Below are 16,013 nucleotides of genomic sequence, written 5' to 3' on the forward strand. Positions count from 1 at the left end.
ATATATATATATATATATATATATATATATATATATATATATATATTACTTTGCTTGGGGCGGTCAATAAGGAGGAGCGAAGGAGGGTCAATCGCGAGCAATGGAGTCAACGTCCTTCCAGGACGTGACAAATGCTGCATCAGGCAAGCGCCGGGTTCTTCCGCAGAGCGAATCACACAAGTCAAAGGAGAGTTCCGTCGTGACTGGCGCCGCAATCGAGGAACTATCGAGAAAGGTGGATGCTCTCTCGCATAAACTTGACACCATATACGATTTGTTGTCTGCGTTGGTGCCTCAGCAGGGAAGGTTGTCTTTGCTCAGGCTCAGGACGGAATCTCCGGAGGCCGTCCATCTTGATTTGCACAACAAGGAGAGAAATGTGACCGCTTTGTTTAACAACGCCCTCCGAGAAAGGCAGTCTCATTTGCCGCGGAGCGATGCCTCGCGGGATACCCAGCAGCCGGACGCAACAACATCCGAAATGCCAAATTCAGAAGTGCCGGGGACGCTGGAGGCCAAGATCACTGATCATAAGAAGTCTCCCTCTCTTGGAGCGACGGTCTCAGCGGGCGGAGGTGTTGCCGACCAGCACAGTTGGCCGAAATATAACTGTTTCATTTTGTTGGTGGAATTCAAGTGCCAGCGTGTGAAGCGGTGCGAGAGCAATTTTTTTATTGTTCCCGGCCAGTACGCCATTGTGCAGGGTGATCGTGGGTATGACTGCGGCGTTGTGAACCAATGCAGCGAGTGGAATGCGGAAAAAGGCTGCTTTGTTCGCGAGGAAAGCTTGGATGGCACGATGGTGAACGTTGCCCGCATGAAGTCTGATATGAGTCGAGTGCTGCGAGTGGCAAGCGAGGAGGAGGTAGAGCGCCTCTTTGGTGAAATTGCACGGAACGAGAACCTTGCATTGAGGACATGCCGTGAGATTGTTGCACGACTGGGGCTCGAAATGGATGTGGTAGACTGTGAGTACCAGTTTGATCAGCAGAAGATCAGCTTTTACTATGAGTCCTCTCGTTCAATTGACTTTCGGCATCTTAACAGCGAGCTTTACCGCATTTTTGGTGTTCGCATTTGGCTGCAGAATGTCAACAACGCCGTGAAGAACGTTGTACCTGCTGGAGCCATGTCTAAGGAGGACAAGGCCCAATACAGGAAAAGCGGACTGCGCACAAGATTGCGGTAGAGAAGGGGAGTTTTTCTTTTTTTTTTCTCTGTGTATTTGTGTCTTCAAATCTTATTTATCATGAATACCCGTAGAATGAAGGCAGATATGGGCTTCCACTTTATTTACGGTATCATAGAGGCACATGCGGTGGTGGTAGAAATGTTTTTTTTCTTTTCTTCTTCTCTTTTTGATTTTTTTCACTCCATTCTGCCACCACTGTTATTTTACAGAACAGACGATTGAGTTGCATCCGTCATGATAGACACCATAGAAATTCTTTTTTTTGTGTGTGTGTGCGTGTGATATTTATTTATTTATTTATTTTTGTTTTTATTTCGGCTGCCCCATTTTGATGTTTTCTACCGGTTTGCATTGTGTGCGTGTGTGTATAGAAATACGTGGTGCCTGAGCATTGTTGCTGCGTTTCATCTTTTTTTCTGTGCTCTCTCGTCATTGTTTTTTCCATAATGAGAGGACGAGGCGTTTATATATATACATACGTATATATATATATATATAAACACAAAAGGCAGTTGGATAAAAACAGAAGGACTGGAGGTTTGTGAAGGGCGGGGAGGGGGCTGAGGCTTATGTAATTTGTGCAATGCGCCATTGAAATGGAAGACGCTTTACCAGCCCATCTTTTTTTTTTCTTTTTCTTTCTTGCATGAGCTTTTAACTGCCTTGTGTGTCTTTATTTGCTTTCTAGTATTGTTTTTTTATTTTCCTTTTTTTTTTCTTCTTTTCTTCGACATGACGGTTAGGTTGCAAAGATAAGAAATTGCAACGGAAGGAGGCGTGTGATCGTCTTTGAGTTTTGCTGGCTTTCCCAACAATGTGTGCAAGGAATTGGAAGGAAATGGACGACGAGTGCTGCGCCCACGCTCCGCGGCCCCCTCGTTTTCCCGTGAGCAAAATATTGGTGCTGTGCGGCTTTGTTGTCCTGTTCTTTGTGGAGTCGTGCACCGTCGGCAGCTGGCCAATGCCGGGTGCCCCGGCCCCCACATCTTCTCCCGCCGCCGGTGGCCCTGAAATGCCGGGCGGACGCATGAGCGACACGGTGCTGCAGTACACCATGCGGCAAATGAACGCGATCTCGTCCAGGCAAACCGCTCCTTTTTTGTTTCCATGGGGAGAGGAGCGACTCGCAATTTTGAAGGAGTGGAAACAGATTTACTACAGCATTCGGGGTGATTTGGCCCGATGGGCTCGATCCAACGCCAAAGATGGAAAAGCCAAAGACACCCAGACAGAGCCTGAGCCGGGAAATCGGCTGCAGATGCTTGTGTACGACGTCAACGATGGATACATGACTTTGTCTCTCGCAAGCTTTTTTCCGGATTTGTTTGTGACAGGCGTCGTTCTAAGCGGCTGTCCCCAAACGGTCGCGGAGGGGAACGAGTGTCCCTCTCTGCTTCAAATATTGAAGGGGATAGAGAATAGATGGAACACCATACAGAGTCAAAATAATTTAGAAAATCCACGTCTTTTTCTTTGTTTGTCGCCGCCAATGTCACTTATTCGGCTTGGCAACATGGCTGGCCGTCAAACAATGGCAGAATACCAAGTTGCTGTGTCTCTTTTTGAAAACTTTGCACACACCCCGACAAAAAGAACATTTCAGCGGTCCCTTATTTCTTTCCTTAAGAGCGCATCAGTAGCAACTTTCATCACTCTTCCCGTATTTGGAAAAGGCCCAAATAAGCCAAAAAACGTCTTGCATTGGTACAATCAACCACACGACCCGGAGCAGCTAATGAGGGAAGCTGCAGAGCTCTTTTCAGTTCAGTTGTCTATTGTTCATTTGGTTTCTGTTCGATGGGGAGACGAAGACCGGGCATTGTTTCGTGTAGAAGTCCTGCGAGACTCGAACTGGACTGAGCAGGGGACTATGCAATGTGAAGTTCGAAAAGATCTTTTGCGCTGTGATCCACGAGGGCAGTTTGTGAATTGCTCTGCATGATATCTATATATATATAGATATTTTCCTGTTGACCGGAGAAAATATTTTTTTATTTTTTTTGCTTTGCTAATTAGCTGAAATGGTGAATTAATTTTTCTTCCTTTCAACCACCGCCACCGCCATCATTGAGGTAGGAAAATAAATGAGGTTGGAAATTCTGTTTCCTGTTCCAACCCTTCCCTGTTCTATTACGCTTTCCGTTTGTACACGCACGTATCGACAGTCCATATACTATAATATTATATGTATGTGTATATGTATTCTGCAATGTTTATATATTTCTTTATTATTTTTATGACAACACGTATAAATCAATGATTTAGCGTAGACGTGCCGAATCATGGCTCAGCATCCCAAAAAGCTTCAATGGAAGGAGGGGTTCCCATTTGGGCTGTCTGCGTCGCAGTTCGGTATGGCACTCGGCTTCTGTGGACGTGTCGTGGATTTTGTAGACTATTTACGCAATGTCGTCGGAACGGAGTTAGAATTTAAGTGCAATGCCAGCACTGTGCACGGAAATAAAACCGAGCCGAAGGCCCGCGCATTGTATGAGCTTTTGACAGGTACCACTGTGAGTGATGGAGGCTTTTTTGTGACGGACGACCGGCTCTTAGGCTGCTCGCCAGACGGACGCATTTTCTACGATGTGAATTTGTCGCTCCCCAGTTCATCTGACTGTGTGAAAAGCGACATCGAACACACTTCTCCAGACACTCCGGTGAGTGTGCCGATACCATTTTGCTCAAAATGGGGTCGACAGGGGAAGCGGACAGTGGCACCAGCACGTGTCGCCACTCAGCGGGCGTGCCGTTTACTAGAGATAAAATCACCATATTACTCCCTATACGATGGGTCAAAGCCGGAATATCAACCGTTTGGTATTCCGCTGCATTATCTTTGTCAAATGCAGGGGCAAATGGCAATTGCCAACGCTGATGAATGTGACTTCTTTGTGTACCTTGATCGATGTGTCTGCCAGGTGGTGGCTTGGCGTGTGAGGCGAAGCAGCGAGTTCTGGAAATGGGCGAAACCCAAGCTGCTGCAGGTGGTGGAGTGGGTACGGGACGGCCCACCAGCGTCGCTGGACCGCCGCTTTGAGTTTGAGGCGTTTGACTTTGATAAGATTGTGGTGGAGCCGCTGATATTTCCATATGACATCACGGCCAACCTGCCGATACTCGACGCTCGTCGTTTTCCTTTTTTTCAGCGGCATCCAAACCCGTACCTTGGCACGGTGTGTGGGACCAATCAGGAGGGAATTCTTCGGGGTCTGACGAGTGCTGTGACGCGATTTTTATTCCATGTGGATGTTGATGAAAACCCGGTGGGCACGACGAACAAACATCACAACGACGATGCTGTGATTTGGTGTAGGTCAACAGACAGTGTGGTTTACGGTGCGGCCCTTGCGCTCAGTTGGAACGCCGTTGCCGTGGCGCGTAGTCCTATCATTGGCAAGAAGTTGGCTGTTGTGCGTCCGCATGATTTTAATGACGATAGAATTATTTGCCGAATATATGCTGCGGAAGAGAAACAGGAGGGAAATGATTACGACACAATTTATGTGCATTTTTTTCAAAGGGATTTTTTTCATTCTCTCGAGCCATTAGAATGTGCACGTGGGTTTGAGTCGGCCCCGGGCGTTGGTTACGGGGGGAACGGCGTTGCAGGTTATGTGAACTTGCCCATGTCGGAGAGGCACCGATTGTGAGATTCTACCGATTGGTGACGAGACACTTTTTTTTTTTTTTTTTTAAATACGGGGTCAAATAATTAGTTACTGCTCTTCTTTATGGGGTGGTGTGACTCATGGTTGCACTGTTGGCGGAATTTTGCGACTGTTCTCAGTAGCAAGGCGGTGCATAATGCGGGAATTAGACATTGAACGTGATCAACCGTCTTCAGTGCCTCCACTTTTTTTTTTTCCTCTTTACCATGGTGCACTCTCTTAGTTTGTGACTTTTGGGGATGATGTTCTCTGCGTCTGTGTGTCTGTGTCTTTTTATGGCTGTTGCATTGTGCGGACAAATGGGACGTGTGTTTTATTTTTGTTCTTTTTTTTTTTTTTTGTGGTGAAATGAAGAGAAGTGCCAGGAGGCACTCGTAGCGGTACCATGAGTGTGAGCACCCGGACAAGCGTCACACAATGGGGCAATGGATCGTACAGCGAGGCACTCATTCCTCCCTACCGGTCAGAACGACACCACATTCCTCGGTTGATTCCTGTCCTGGACAGTGGCTCGGATGAGGTGCGCGATTGCTCGGTGATTTTGCCGCCCCTCGGCCCTTCACTTGCCTATGTTGCTGCTGCTCCTGTGAAGCATGCGCGGCGTGACCCTGTTGGAAAAGGCCCGACGCACACGGGTGACGCAGAGTTTGTCGTTAAATGGAAGGGGCTGTCAGCGGAGCAGGTGGAACGCAATCTCACGCCTTTAGTGTACCACTACAGGCAGCAGCTTTTGTTGCTTGAGGAGCGCAGGTGGCGTCGGATTATTTTTACTGAGGAGTTTACGCAGCGTATTGATCTTGGCATTCATTCTCGCTACAGTGCGCCTTTTCGCGAGAGGCTGCTAAGCTGGGACATCCTGGATACGCTTTCGCGGCGTTTGGAAGCAGCGTGTGACCGGAGCTGCCATTCCAGCAGAATGATATCCCCGTCTTCTTCTTATATTCGGCGCAGTCGCGGCGATGATCCCTTTTACACATCTTCCTGGTACACCAGCGTGACTCATGGCTCCCCGAGGACGCGAGATTCCGCAACGGCACGGAGCGTCCAGAGGCCTGTCTTTGGGTTTATGGTCTCTGCTTTTGGTCAAAAGCTGGAGGAGCATCTGCGGAATGCGAGCACCCCTGAACACGTTGTGCAACCCCGTGTGGGATTGAAAAGTAGTGGACAATTGAAAGCAAGCAAATTTTTGACAGTTTCTAGTCGATTGGAGGCTTCAGAGGAAATGGGTGGGAGCCAGAAAAACTGCACACCGCTTACGAAAGAGAGCAAATGTGATGACAGTCTCACGATGTCACCCTTAGAGAAATCTTTGAGCACTATTTCTGGTGAGGGCTCGCTGGACCGCTCAGTTGCCTCCTGCAAGTCACAGTGTGATGGTGATGATGATGATGATGAATCATTGATCCACTTGATGCTTGCTGCCACGATGACGCGTCGCGGCACTCAGTCTGGTGGAGGGAGAAAAGAACTCTAAGCCATAATCTTGTTGTATCCACACGTCATCCCCCTGCCGTGGCATCCCCTGCTGTGTCGTGCCTTGTAGATTTTTGATTATTTTAAAATGCACCAAAAATGCTCTTGTGCTTTCGGACGCAGGAAAACACACGTTCTCTACACACTTTTCTTTTTTTCTCTTTGTGTGTATGTGTGTGTGTGTGTGCCTTTGACGTGGGTAAACTAGCAAGGCCATCTGTTTTGGATGTAGGTTTGCTTCTTCACTTGGCTTTTTTTTTTTTTTGCCCAGCCTTGCAGCCTAGTGTGAGCGAACGTAAATTGATACATATACATACATCCGAGTTATTATTATTATTTTTTTTTACTTATTTTTTTATTTAGTGTCATTCATTTTGGTATTGGCTATGCAGGGCGATCAGCGAGGTGGCCAGGGTGGACAGTCTCTCTTTGAGCAGATGTACTACCAACAACATCAGCCATACGGTCAACAACCACCGTATATGCAGCCACAGCAGCAACAACAACAACAACATCAACAGCAATTTGCTTCTTATGCGCCGCAACAAAACGTATACCCGCAACAGCATGGTCAACAGACGGTACCACAGGGTTACACGCCACCACCACTGGCGCCGCCTGCACCCAATTACTTTTCTCCCCAGCAGGACAATGATTACTTTAAGGGATTTTACGACGGCGTGGTAAGACCTTCAGGACCTGTTCTTGGAAATGCCGTCAGCTGGTTGGCACCACTTTTTGTTAATCTTGCCATTTTTGTCGGTCCAATCTGGTACATGCGTCGCAAGTACGTTCAGGCCATGAGCAAAGCTGCCACTGGGGACGCGGCAAAGAAGAACTCAATGATGGGTGGGCTGATGGACATGATGAACCCTATGAAGTCAAAGAATTACCGTGTAGATGTTAAGAACACCACCTTCGCCGACGTCATTGGCATTCCGGAAGCCAAAGAGGACCTCAAGCAGTACGTGGACTTTTTGAAGGAACCAAAAAGGTTTACCCGACTGGGTGCCCGCCTGCCGAAGGGTTGTCTGCTGACCGGAAAGCCAGGAACGGGCAAGACTCTCTTGGCTCGCGCCGTTGCAGGTGAGGCTAGCACTGCGTTTTTCTCCTGTTCTGGTGCGGATTTTATTGAGATTTTTGGCGGCAGTGGTCCAAAGCGAGTCCGTGAACTCTTTGAACAAGCCAAGGAGGCCGCACCATGTGTTGTCTTTATTGATGAGATTGACGCCATTGGATCTCGTAACCAGGGTGGACGCAGTATGGGTGGCGGAGGTAGCAGTGAGGAAAACCGCACCATCAACCAGTTGCTTGCTGAGCTGGACGGGCTTTCTAGCAAAGAGGCGATTGTGGTGATTGCCGCCACAAACTTCCCGGAGGCCATCGATAAGGCCCTTCTACGTGAGGGACGCTTTGACCGTAAGGTGAATATTCCGATGCCCGATATGGAAGCCCGACAAGAGCTATTTGAGTTTTATCTGAACAGGATCATTACCGGGGATCCGAACTGCAAGCCAAAAGTACAACGATTCCGCACGAGAAAGGAGGGTGAAGCCGGTGCCACCGATTCCTCCACTACTGCGGGCGATGGGACAAATAACGAGAAGAAAGAGGAGGTCACGAACTCCATGATGGAGGAAATACCCGCTGCGGTGAAGATCATCCCCGGCGTCAGCAACAAGGCGTACGCTCTTGAATTGGCTGAACGCACCCCTGGCGTGTCACCAGCGCAAATTGCAACCATCGTGAACGAAGCTGCCTTGACATCAGCCATGCTTGAGGAGGAAGTTGTTCCGTTGAAAACGCTTCAGGACAGTATTGACGATGTCCTTATAGGTAGGAAACATCGTCAGCGAATGAGCGATACGTCGCTGCAGCGCACAGCCTATCATGAGGTTGGCCACGCAATCATGGCATGGATATCTCCACTACAGAAGGATGTTGTAAAAATTTCCATCATTCCACGTGGAAGGGCTGGTGGCTACACGCAGCAGGTGCAGGACGAAGCTCTAGAGCCACGTACGGACGTGTTCTTGTTCTCACAATTATGTGTTCTTATGGGCGGTCGTGTTGCCGAGAAGATATTTATGAAGGATATTTCAACTGGTGCCATGGATGATCTCCAGCGGGCTACTCGCATTGCAATGGAGAAGCTTCTGATGTACGGCATGTCTAAATCCATCGGTCAGCTGGCCTTTAAGCCGAACGATCGTAATGAGGGTCGTGCCTGGATGAACTTCTCTGAAGATCTACACGCAAAGGTGGAACAGGAGGCACGTGATCTTGTGGCGGCGGCATACAAACACACAGAAAAAACCCTGCTCGAAAAACGCGAGCTTCACGAAAAGCTTGCGAAACTGCTGCTAGAAAAAAAGGAACTGATGAGGGAAGATATTGAAAGCGTGCTAGGACCCCGCCCCGTGCTTACTGCATAAAATTAGTCCGGGCCCGCCTCCTAGGGGAAGGACAATCAAAAAACGACAAAATACTAATGAAACGACTAGGAAAAGGAGAAGGAAGGCACTAGATCTAATGACGATGACGATGATGATGATGATATTTTTACGACCGTCCTTGTGCGTGTTAGGGTTTGTTTTCCTACTCCACCCTCTCCGAGCGGAATTGTGATTATTATTATTATTATCATCATTTTGAAAACAGCTTTGAGATTCATCGTGTCTATTTTGCACTTAGTAGAGCAACAATAATAATAATAATAAAAAGAAAAAGAAAAATGGGGTGGGGGGAGCAGAGGAGGAGGGGAACTGCTGGCGGGAGATGGAAGGGTGGTGTTTGTAGGCTTTTTGCAGGATCGCACGGGAGTACAATTTTCAAAGCTTAAGGAATGGCGTACGCACGAAATATATCTACATATTAATGTATATCTTTGAACTGCCAATTGTTGCATGACATTAAGCCAGTAGTCGCTTTGATTTCAATGCGCATACATTTATCCATGACAACTACCAATTGGCTGTTGTTTTTTTTTTTTCTTTTATTTTGGCATTTTTAGTGGAACTGTCTTCAAGAGCAGGATCCAATTATGACGGAGGCAGCAGGCACGTCCCCGGCCAAAATCCGGCAGCCGCAACGATTGCGAGATTCTTTCGATGGGGATTTTTGCCTTTCTGATTTGGATGAGGGTTGCGAGTGGCAAGAATGGAAGCGGGATGGCGAAAAGAGTGAGAGAATGGATGGGGATCTTATGGAGCGACACAAGGCTTGTTGGCCCGAGAGTGGCAAAAGGAAAACACGAGTGCCTCTCGACAGCACACAAATGCCACCTGCGGCATCCGAAAATACTGTGGCGACTCATGAACAGTTGTTGTATGACGCAAATTGCAGTACTTCAGGTGACAGCGGTTTTAGGGGGGAGGAGTATAGCAGGAGAAATCATTCGGAACCAGTAGCGAGGGGGCCGCATGTGTGGAAAGGACCACGAAGTGACATTTTAGATCTCGACTCAGAGTCCCGTGACGATGTGGACGCACACTCATTCAAAGTGACTGACGGTGCTCCAAGGACGACGAATTCCAAAGCTGTTTTTCCTCGCCCATTGTTCGAAGATTTTTCCTCTGCAAGGGAATCGTGCCACACGAACAAGTGTTGTGATTATAGTGACGGACCACATTGTTATAGCACAGGGCCATCGGGTAAAGTTAATTCTGCACGTAGCCGCGTCCCGGGAATATCCTCAACGCGTCTTAAGGCTAAGCCGCGCAACCTAACAGCGTCTCCCGTGCAACAAAAGAGCTTTTGGATTAATGTCTGGCCTTGTTTTGGCACCTTCACATCGTTTGTGTGCAAGCCGACAAGAATCTTGGTGCACAGTAGTTACTGCTATATGGTGCATGTAACGGAGAAGGCGGGCACGCTGATGGGCTGCCGACCAGCGCCTAGTGTTCTTTACGAGCCTGACGGTCGTTCAGTGAGGTCGCTTGCACAGCTCTTGCCTGAACAGCACTATCTGTTATTCCCAAGCGGGGGGTTTTACCGCAAAGAAGCTGTTCCTGCCGCACTTCTTGAAGAATTTGTGCGAGCTGCGAAAATGGCGCTCCAACTGCACTCTCAACATTGCGGCCGCTGAGTACAAGAGACATTACATTCATATTAAACCGTGATAAATATTTAGTGCACAACTTTAAAAAGGCACTGGAAATATTCTTTTAAGGTGTCAGCGTATATATTGTGCAGTACCCTCTCCTTTACCGTCCTTGTATCCGGTCCTATCCATAAATGGACGAAACAAATAAAGTCTGTTCCTTTTGTTTATTTTTGTTTTTGTTATAATTTTTGACAGACTTTTTAAATTGATTGCCGCCTGGTTTTATAGAATTATTTGCTTTCCGCCTCTAATTTTCTTTTTTCTCCCCCCGCCAGGCCCGCAAAGGACAGAAGGAGAAGGCAGAGAAAAGGAGAGGATATGACTAGTAGCCCTGGCGGCAACCCGAGTCGGCGCCCTCCGCCTATGCTGAAGGCCGAGCGCCAAGCTGCCTTTAGACGGAAGGTGCGAAATGAGTTGCTTCTTCATGGTCGCGAGGGTAAAGACGCGGAGCGGCGACGCATGGAGGAGTATCGCCGTCTCTGTAAGGAGGAGGGCATCCAGTCAAAACGGCTGGAGGAGTACGATTCGGCACGTAAAGACGCGTCAAGTTTGCTGAACGAGAGGTTGCAGCGCATCGAATACGACCAGAGCCTCACGAATTCAGAGAAAAAGAAGCGGAAGTTTAACCTGAAGCGAAATTATGCGGCGCAAACAGTGACGGAGCTTCTCAAGAAAAAAGAGAAGCACCACAACGCACTGACAAAGGTGGAGGAGGTTCGGAAGAAACGCCAGGAACAATTTGAGGCGCAAAAAGCAGCGAAGAAGGAAAGGGAGGCGACAAGGATTAAATGCATTCAAAGAAGACACGCAAATAACGCACTTTATGCGCAAAGGACCCCTAAAGGACAGCCGGTCATGAATGGCCGAGTGAAGCTATTGCTGGATAAACTGCAGCATGAGCAAACGAAGAACTGATCCCGTGCGGAAATCTTGTTTTGGAGTCTCCTGTTGCTCTTCTTTACTTTCCCTCATTTCACATTTATACGTCTTGCTTTTTAGCAAGGTTGAGTCATCATCTTTGTCGTCTTTTTACGCCTTTTTTAATGCATTAATTTTATTTTCTTCACGCTCGTTTGTCTCTATTGTTTGTTACCACTGGCGTCTGTTGTTGTGCATTTTTTTTGTGTGCTGTATTCTCTTCTCTATTTTTTTTTTCCGCCTCTTCTTTTTCTCTTTCTTTGTACATTGTTGCTTGTGCCTTTTTATTTTCAACGTGTAGCATCAATAGAGCGCACCCAGCCAAACACATACGCTCGTTTGGCACCCTCACCCCTGTTCTTTTTGTTTACTAGGCCGTGGCAACAGTTGGTTGGGAATGTCCGATTTAACTCTCCAGTATTCTTCCCTTGGGTACTTGGTGGGGCTGTTGATGATTACTGTGGGAATTCTTTTTCCTTTAGCGGTGATGGGGCTTCGTTCACGTTCGATATTCCGCAGAGGAGTGCTTATACCCCCGGCTCCTTTCTCGTGATGTGCGAACGGCGGTACAACAACGAAGGAGGTCCCATTGAAAGAAGAGCGTTACGGTTGATTTCAGTTGTGAGCAGTCGTGTATATGTGTTCATATACGGGTATATGTTGGCCTTGTGTGCGTATATAGAGAGGGGGAGAGGTGCCCAAACGCTTCTGTTGTGTCGACGAAGAAAAAATGGGGTTTTGTAGTGCCTCTTGGCTTTATTTTTAAAGTACCTTCTTTTCTTCTTCTTCTCTACTCGCTCTCTCTCTCTCTCTCTCTCTCTATCTTTTGTTCTTTCTTTCTATATGTAAAGAGAAAGAAGGAAGGAGAGGTAGCATTAATGCTGTGATTATAGTTGTGCTTTTTTTTCGCGTTTTTTTTTGTTGTTTTTGTTTCTTCTGACGCCGCAATCGGCACCTCTCACACGGCGCGGAGAGGCGGGGTGGAGGCAGGAAAAAAAAAAGGTGGAGGGAGAAAGAAGGAGCGAAGGCGGGTGCATTTTCACAGAAGCGTAAACATTTTTATATGCGCTCATTACAGCTGCAGCGGGTTGTGTGCCGCTTTGATTTCTTGCGCCACCCGCTCTCGCTGTTGCAGAAACGCGCCAAATCCACCACGGGGGAAAGTGGCGAAAAAAAGGGGAATTCTAGCGACAAGCAGCTCTCATTCTCAAAGTCTCACATTGTGCTGCGGAGCACTACGGGAGGAGATGCTGCAGCTGACACGCCGCAAGAAGTATCCGGCAGTGTCACGAGCACCGAACCGACAGATGGGCCAATGGAACCGGATTACGGCCCTCTCCGTCCCACTGGCATGTGGAACGTGGAGGAAGTGGTGGACGTGAAGAACTCGACGGTTGACTTTCGGCGCATCGATGATGTGGAGAGCGAAGTGATTGAGGCATTGTCGCGGCCGGATGATGCAGTGGTGCCTTATGAGGAGGAGGAGAAATGGAAGCACAAGTTGATGTTTGTACACAAGTTCAAAAAGGCACCAAAGCACCTGACGTGGCGTGAGCTTGGTGAGGAAATTGAGTGTCTGGACTGTGTCATCGACATGGACGAACATAGACCGGAGGAGATATTCACCATCTCCTTTTATTTCACCGACAAAAATTCAGGGACGCGGGACATGGTCTGGAAAGCACGAAACGATGTCTCCTTTTCAGAGGGTTTTACGGATATGTTAGCCGCCATTGGTGCATGTCTGGGTCGAGCTAGTGTTCACAGGACCATTCGTTTTGATGACGCCATGGGAACTACGCGTGACATCTCCATTCGTAAGGTGTCACGATATACATCCGATATCATTATTGCGTTCCGTCCAGCAGAGTCGTACAATAAATACGAGAGGAAATTTGAGCAAGATGAATACGAGAGAAGCATGGCGGAACAGGGAATGAGTACGTGGGGATTTCACCCATCCCTCATGGATCCCGAGTATAACACGCTTGACTTTGAAGATCCGCCTGGCACGTACAGTACAGTCATCTCTGCTCATGCCTTCAGCTTCATTTATCTGAGGGCTATCAATCGCCTCTTGTCAAGACCACTAGCGGATTTTTATCGTCCCTCGCAACTTATGCGCACCGCTAAGGTACGGACGGAAGACGACTTGGGTCTTATCCATGCCATGAAAGGGTGGATGGGCATTGAAGAGCAAGTGTATCCTCACTACACGCCGATTGAAGCCATTCAGGAGCACTGGTTGGGCAAGGATGCACCCTTTAGTCTGGTTGCCATGGTCAACAAGTTGAGAGAAATGACATACCTGAAGCGTCAGAACCCGGAATTTCAGTCGTGGTTGTCGATACGTCACCATGACACGCATATAGCGCTTCGGAATATTGGTCTCAAGCTTCTTGGAGTTGGGGCAAGTACATTATTCGTGCCGGCATCACACAACGAAACGGTTAATCGAATGCTACCAAAATCACAGCAGCGTTGTCTGGAAAGTCGATTCTCTTTGAACGCGCTTTTTGGCGTTCCAGATGAAACGAGGAAACTGGGTGAGTTTAGGAAATTGACCGGCCATGATCGCATCACCGATAAGGAGAAAGAGAAGGAAAAGCCTTCCATGCCGAATGGTGGAAAGCAGAACGATTAGGGTGTGAAAGGGTTCAATGATGTGTCACATTTTCATGCGCATAATACATGCATTTACGTGTAATTAATTAATTTATTTTTATGCTTGTGGACACAATAAACACACATACATATATATCTATCTTGTCGTGCCTCGTTTATTTGACTTGTCCTTGCTCATATGTTTTTTTTTCTTTTTTTTTTTTTTGCCTGTTGTGTGCTTTGTTTAACTGGGCAATTATATGTATATTTATAGGCGTACTCTTGTTTTTGTTTTTGTTTTGGCTTTTTGCCGTGTTTTTTTTGCTTTGCCCTCCTTCTCACCCCGGCCATGGGAGACGCGGAGGTGGACTTTTGGACGCCGACCATCGAGGCCTTCAAGCCACTGCAGTTAAACGGGCCGGACCTCACACCGAAGCTTTTAAAAAGGCCACCCTTTCGTTTTATTGCAGATATAGTGACATCCATCAACGCTCGCTTTGCCGCGTACGACCATGTTTTGTCCCCTGCACAGCTTGACGTGACGAGAATCGACAGCAAAGAAAAGAAGGTGGAGTACTTGACGACGCTGGTGAAGTACGTGGGATTTCTTCTTGGAAGAAAAATTGATGTCAATGTAAAGAAGATAGTTTCAGGGAGTGAGCCCGAGAAGACAAATGCATTTCTTCAGTGTCTTGCGCTTGCCGTAGGATACGCGCAGCAGGATAAGGCAAGAAGGGCAAAAAATTCATCGACTGAGGTGCAGGAACCGTCAAGGCCGACGACGGCGACAACAGCAACGGCGCCAGAAGCATCAAATACAGTCACGGATTCCCTTCCTCAGCATAATATGCCGAGACGCATATCAAATTACGTGGAAAAAGCCCAGAAAAAGGAGTTAGTGATGCGTGAGGCCACGCAATTCTTTAATAAAGTGAGTGGCTACGGCTACCTCAAACTGGATCAGGAGCAATCTATGAGGGAAGTTGGCCAAAGCATTGTAGAAATGTACAATGAGCTCAAAAACAACACGACCGCAACTCAACCGTCATCCTTACCGTTGGAGGCTCTCGAAACTGCTATAAATCGCCAGATTGAGGTTGTTCGACAGGTGTCTCTCCTGCAAGAAGAAAACGATACGCTTTTGGAAAAGCTTGAAGTGCTGCTTTCTTCCTGAGTCCCTTGAGCTCTTTTCTGGCATGCTTGAAAAAACTTATTTATTCACCCTTTTTTAAAAATAAAACCTTATTGTCTTTGGGAAGTGACTTTCTGTGCATTAAGTTACATGATTTTTTTTTTTTTTGTATTTTCTTTTGAAAGCTGCTGACTTTTCTTTTTTTTGAAAACTTTTTTTTCTCTTTATTTTATTTTTTGTTTGCGTATATATATATATATATTGCGGTATGCTGGTTTTCAGCGTTTTCTGGCTGTAAGAAGGCAGGAGTGAGAAGCTCAGATACCCGTACTACGGAATTAACGATTATATATATATAGAGAGAGAGTGTGTGTGTGTTTGTGCACGTGTTTGAGGGGGGAGAATAAAGTGGGGGAACAAATGGATTATACGGGAATGAATGAGGTAATTGCGCAGTATGTGGAGAAGCAGGGGCCGCGAAGATCATCCGCCGCAATGAAGCGTCCCAGGCCATCGACTGAGGATTCTGCACCTTTGCGTGAGGCTCTCAAGGTGTTTGGTCAACGTGCCACTGCACTAGACGCGGAGCTTTCCACCCTTGACAAACCCCCTGTTGCGTTTCAAGGCAAATTGTGGACCCTTGTCCTTGAGTTGCGGCCGTATTTCCTGGTGGCACTCTCGTCGAATGAATTGCAGATTCCTGAAGAGATGAAAAAGTTGTGTCAAGCAGAGGATCCGCATCGATTATTGAGGTATGTTTGGCTTGCCCTTCGCATTTATATCAGTGTTGCCCGCATTGCGGCGGTAGTTCCGGGCGTCCTTCTGCATAGCATATTGACTCTTTTTTCATTGCTGCCCGTGTTTGGAGCGCCATCTCTGCTAGCTGCAACAGATGAAAAGATGCTCTTAAGGGGATTA

General features: G+C 47.4%; 10 protein-coding genes across 10 annotated transcripts, besides 17 other annotated features; all 10 read left to right on the plus strand.

The window, feature by feature from the left end:
- Positions 1 to 46: part of a microsatellite that runs on past the window's edge.
- Positions 1 to 16,013: part of a sequence feature (heterozygous, non-Esmeraldo-like haplotype) that runs on past the window's edge.
- On the plus strand, positions 101 to 1,189 carry Tc00.1047053511717.130 (hypothetical protein, conserved; the record flags this gene model as incomplete). The annotated part of the gene is made up of 1 exon (XM_809560.1): positions 101 to 1,189. One exon carries the CDS (start codon positions 101 to 103, stop codon positions 1,187 to 1,189), a length of 1,089 nt encoding a protein of 362 aa, XP_814653.1.
- Positions 1,475 to 1,507: a microsatellite.
- Positions 1,657 to 1,690: a microsatellite.
- Positions 1,812 to 1,920: a sequence feature (T-rich).
- On the plus strand, positions 2,007 to 3,134 carry Tc00.1047053511717.140 (hypothetical protein, conserved; the record flags this gene model as incomplete). Its single annotated transcript, XM_809561.1, has 1 exon — positions 2,007 to 3,134. One exon carries the CDS (start codon positions 2,007 to 2,009, stop codon positions 3,132 to 3,134), a length of 1,128 nt encoding a protein of 375 aa, XP_814654.1.
- Positions 3,173 to 3,194: a sequence feature (AT_rich).
- On the plus strand, positions 3,475 to 4,845 carry Tc00.1047053511717.150 (hypothetical protein, conserved; the record flags this gene model as incomplete). The annotated part of the gene is made up of 1 exon (XM_809562.1): positions 3,475 to 4,845. One exon carries the CDS (start codon positions 3,475 to 3,477, stop codon positions 4,843 to 4,845), a length of 1,371 nt encoding a protein of 456 aa, XP_814655.1.
- Positions 4,872 to 4,894: a sequence feature (AT_rich).
- Tc00.1047053511717.160 (uncharacterized protein) lies at positions 5,249 to 6,337 on the plus strand (the record flags this gene model as incomplete). Its single annotated transcript, XM_809563.1, has 1 exon — positions 5,249 to 6,337. The coding sequence occupies one exon, from the start codon at positions 5,249 to 5,251 to the stop codon at positions 6,335 to 6,337; it is 1,089 nt and encodes a 362-aa protein (XP_814656.1).
- Positions 6,235 to 6,258: a microsatellite.
- Positions 6,500 to 6,523: a microsatellite.
- Positions 6,661 to 6,698: a sequence feature (AT_rich).
- Tc00.1047053511717.170 (ATP-dependent zinc metallopeptidase, putative) lies at positions 6,723 to 8,771 on the plus strand (the record flags this gene model as incomplete). The annotated part of the gene is made up of 1 exon (XM_809564.1): positions 6,723 to 8,771. One exon carries the CDS (start codon positions 6,723 to 6,725, stop codon positions 8,769 to 8,771), a length of 2,049 nt encoding a protein of 682 aa, XP_814657.1.
- Positions 6,827 to 6,860: a microsatellite.
- Positions 8,869 to 8,894: a microsatellite.
- Positions 9,380 to 10,423, plus strand: Tc00.1047053511717.174 (hypothetical protein, conserved; the record flags this gene model as incomplete). Its single annotated transcript, XM_809568.1, has 1 exon — positions 9,380 to 10,423. One exon carries the CDS (start codon positions 9,380 to 9,382, stop codon positions 10,421 to 10,423), a length of 1,044 nt encoding a protein of 347 aa, XP_814661.1.
- Tc00.1047053511717.180 (hypothetical protein, conserved) lies at positions 10,760 to 11,356 on the plus strand (the record flags this gene model as incomplete). Its single annotated transcript, XM_809565.1, has 1 exon — positions 10,760 to 11,356. The coding sequence occupies one exon, from the start codon at positions 10,760 to 10,762 to the stop codon at positions 11,354 to 11,356; it is 597 nt and encodes a 198-aa protein (XP_814658.1).
- Positions 12,147 to 12,200: a sequence feature (CT-rich).
- Tc00.1047053511717.190 (hypothetical protein, conserved) lies at positions 12,423 to 14,003 on the plus strand (the record flags this gene model as incomplete). The annotated part of the gene is made up of 1 exon (XM_809566.1): positions 12,423 to 14,003. The coding sequence occupies one exon, from the start codon at positions 12,423 to 12,425 to the stop codon at positions 14,001 to 14,003; it is 1,581 nt and encodes a 526-aa protein (XP_814659.1).
- Positions 14,064 to 14,085: a sequence feature (AT_rich).
- Positions 14,166 to 14,189: a microsatellite.
- Positions 14,246 to 14,271: a microsatellite.
- Tc00.1047053511717.200 (hypothetical protein, conserved) lies at positions 14,313 to 15,137 on the plus strand (the record flags this gene model as incomplete). Its single annotated transcript, XM_809567.1, has 1 exon — positions 14,313 to 15,137. One exon carries the CDS (start codon positions 14,313 to 14,315, stop codon positions 15,135 to 15,137), a length of 825 nt encoding a protein of 274 aa, XP_814660.1.
- Positions 15,250 to 15,337: a sequence feature (T-rich).
- Tc00.1047053511717.209 (phosphatidylinositol 3-related kinase, putative) lies at positions 15,516 to 16,013 on the plus strand (the record flags this gene model as incomplete). Its single annotated transcript, XM_809569.1, has 1 exon — positions 15,516 to 16,013. A coding segment is annotated over one exon (498 nt), but the record flags the coding sequence as incomplete, so codon positions are not given.

The sequence above is a fragment of the Trypanosoma cruzi genome, genomic scaffold, assembly GCF_000209065.1.
Source record: "Trypanosoma cruzi strain CL Brener 1047053517159 genomic scaffold, whole genome shotgun sequence".
In the NCBI taxonomy this organism is placed as follows: Eukaryota; Euglenozoa; class Kinetoplastea; order Trypanosomatida; family Trypanosomatidae; genus Trypanosoma; species Trypanosoma cruzi.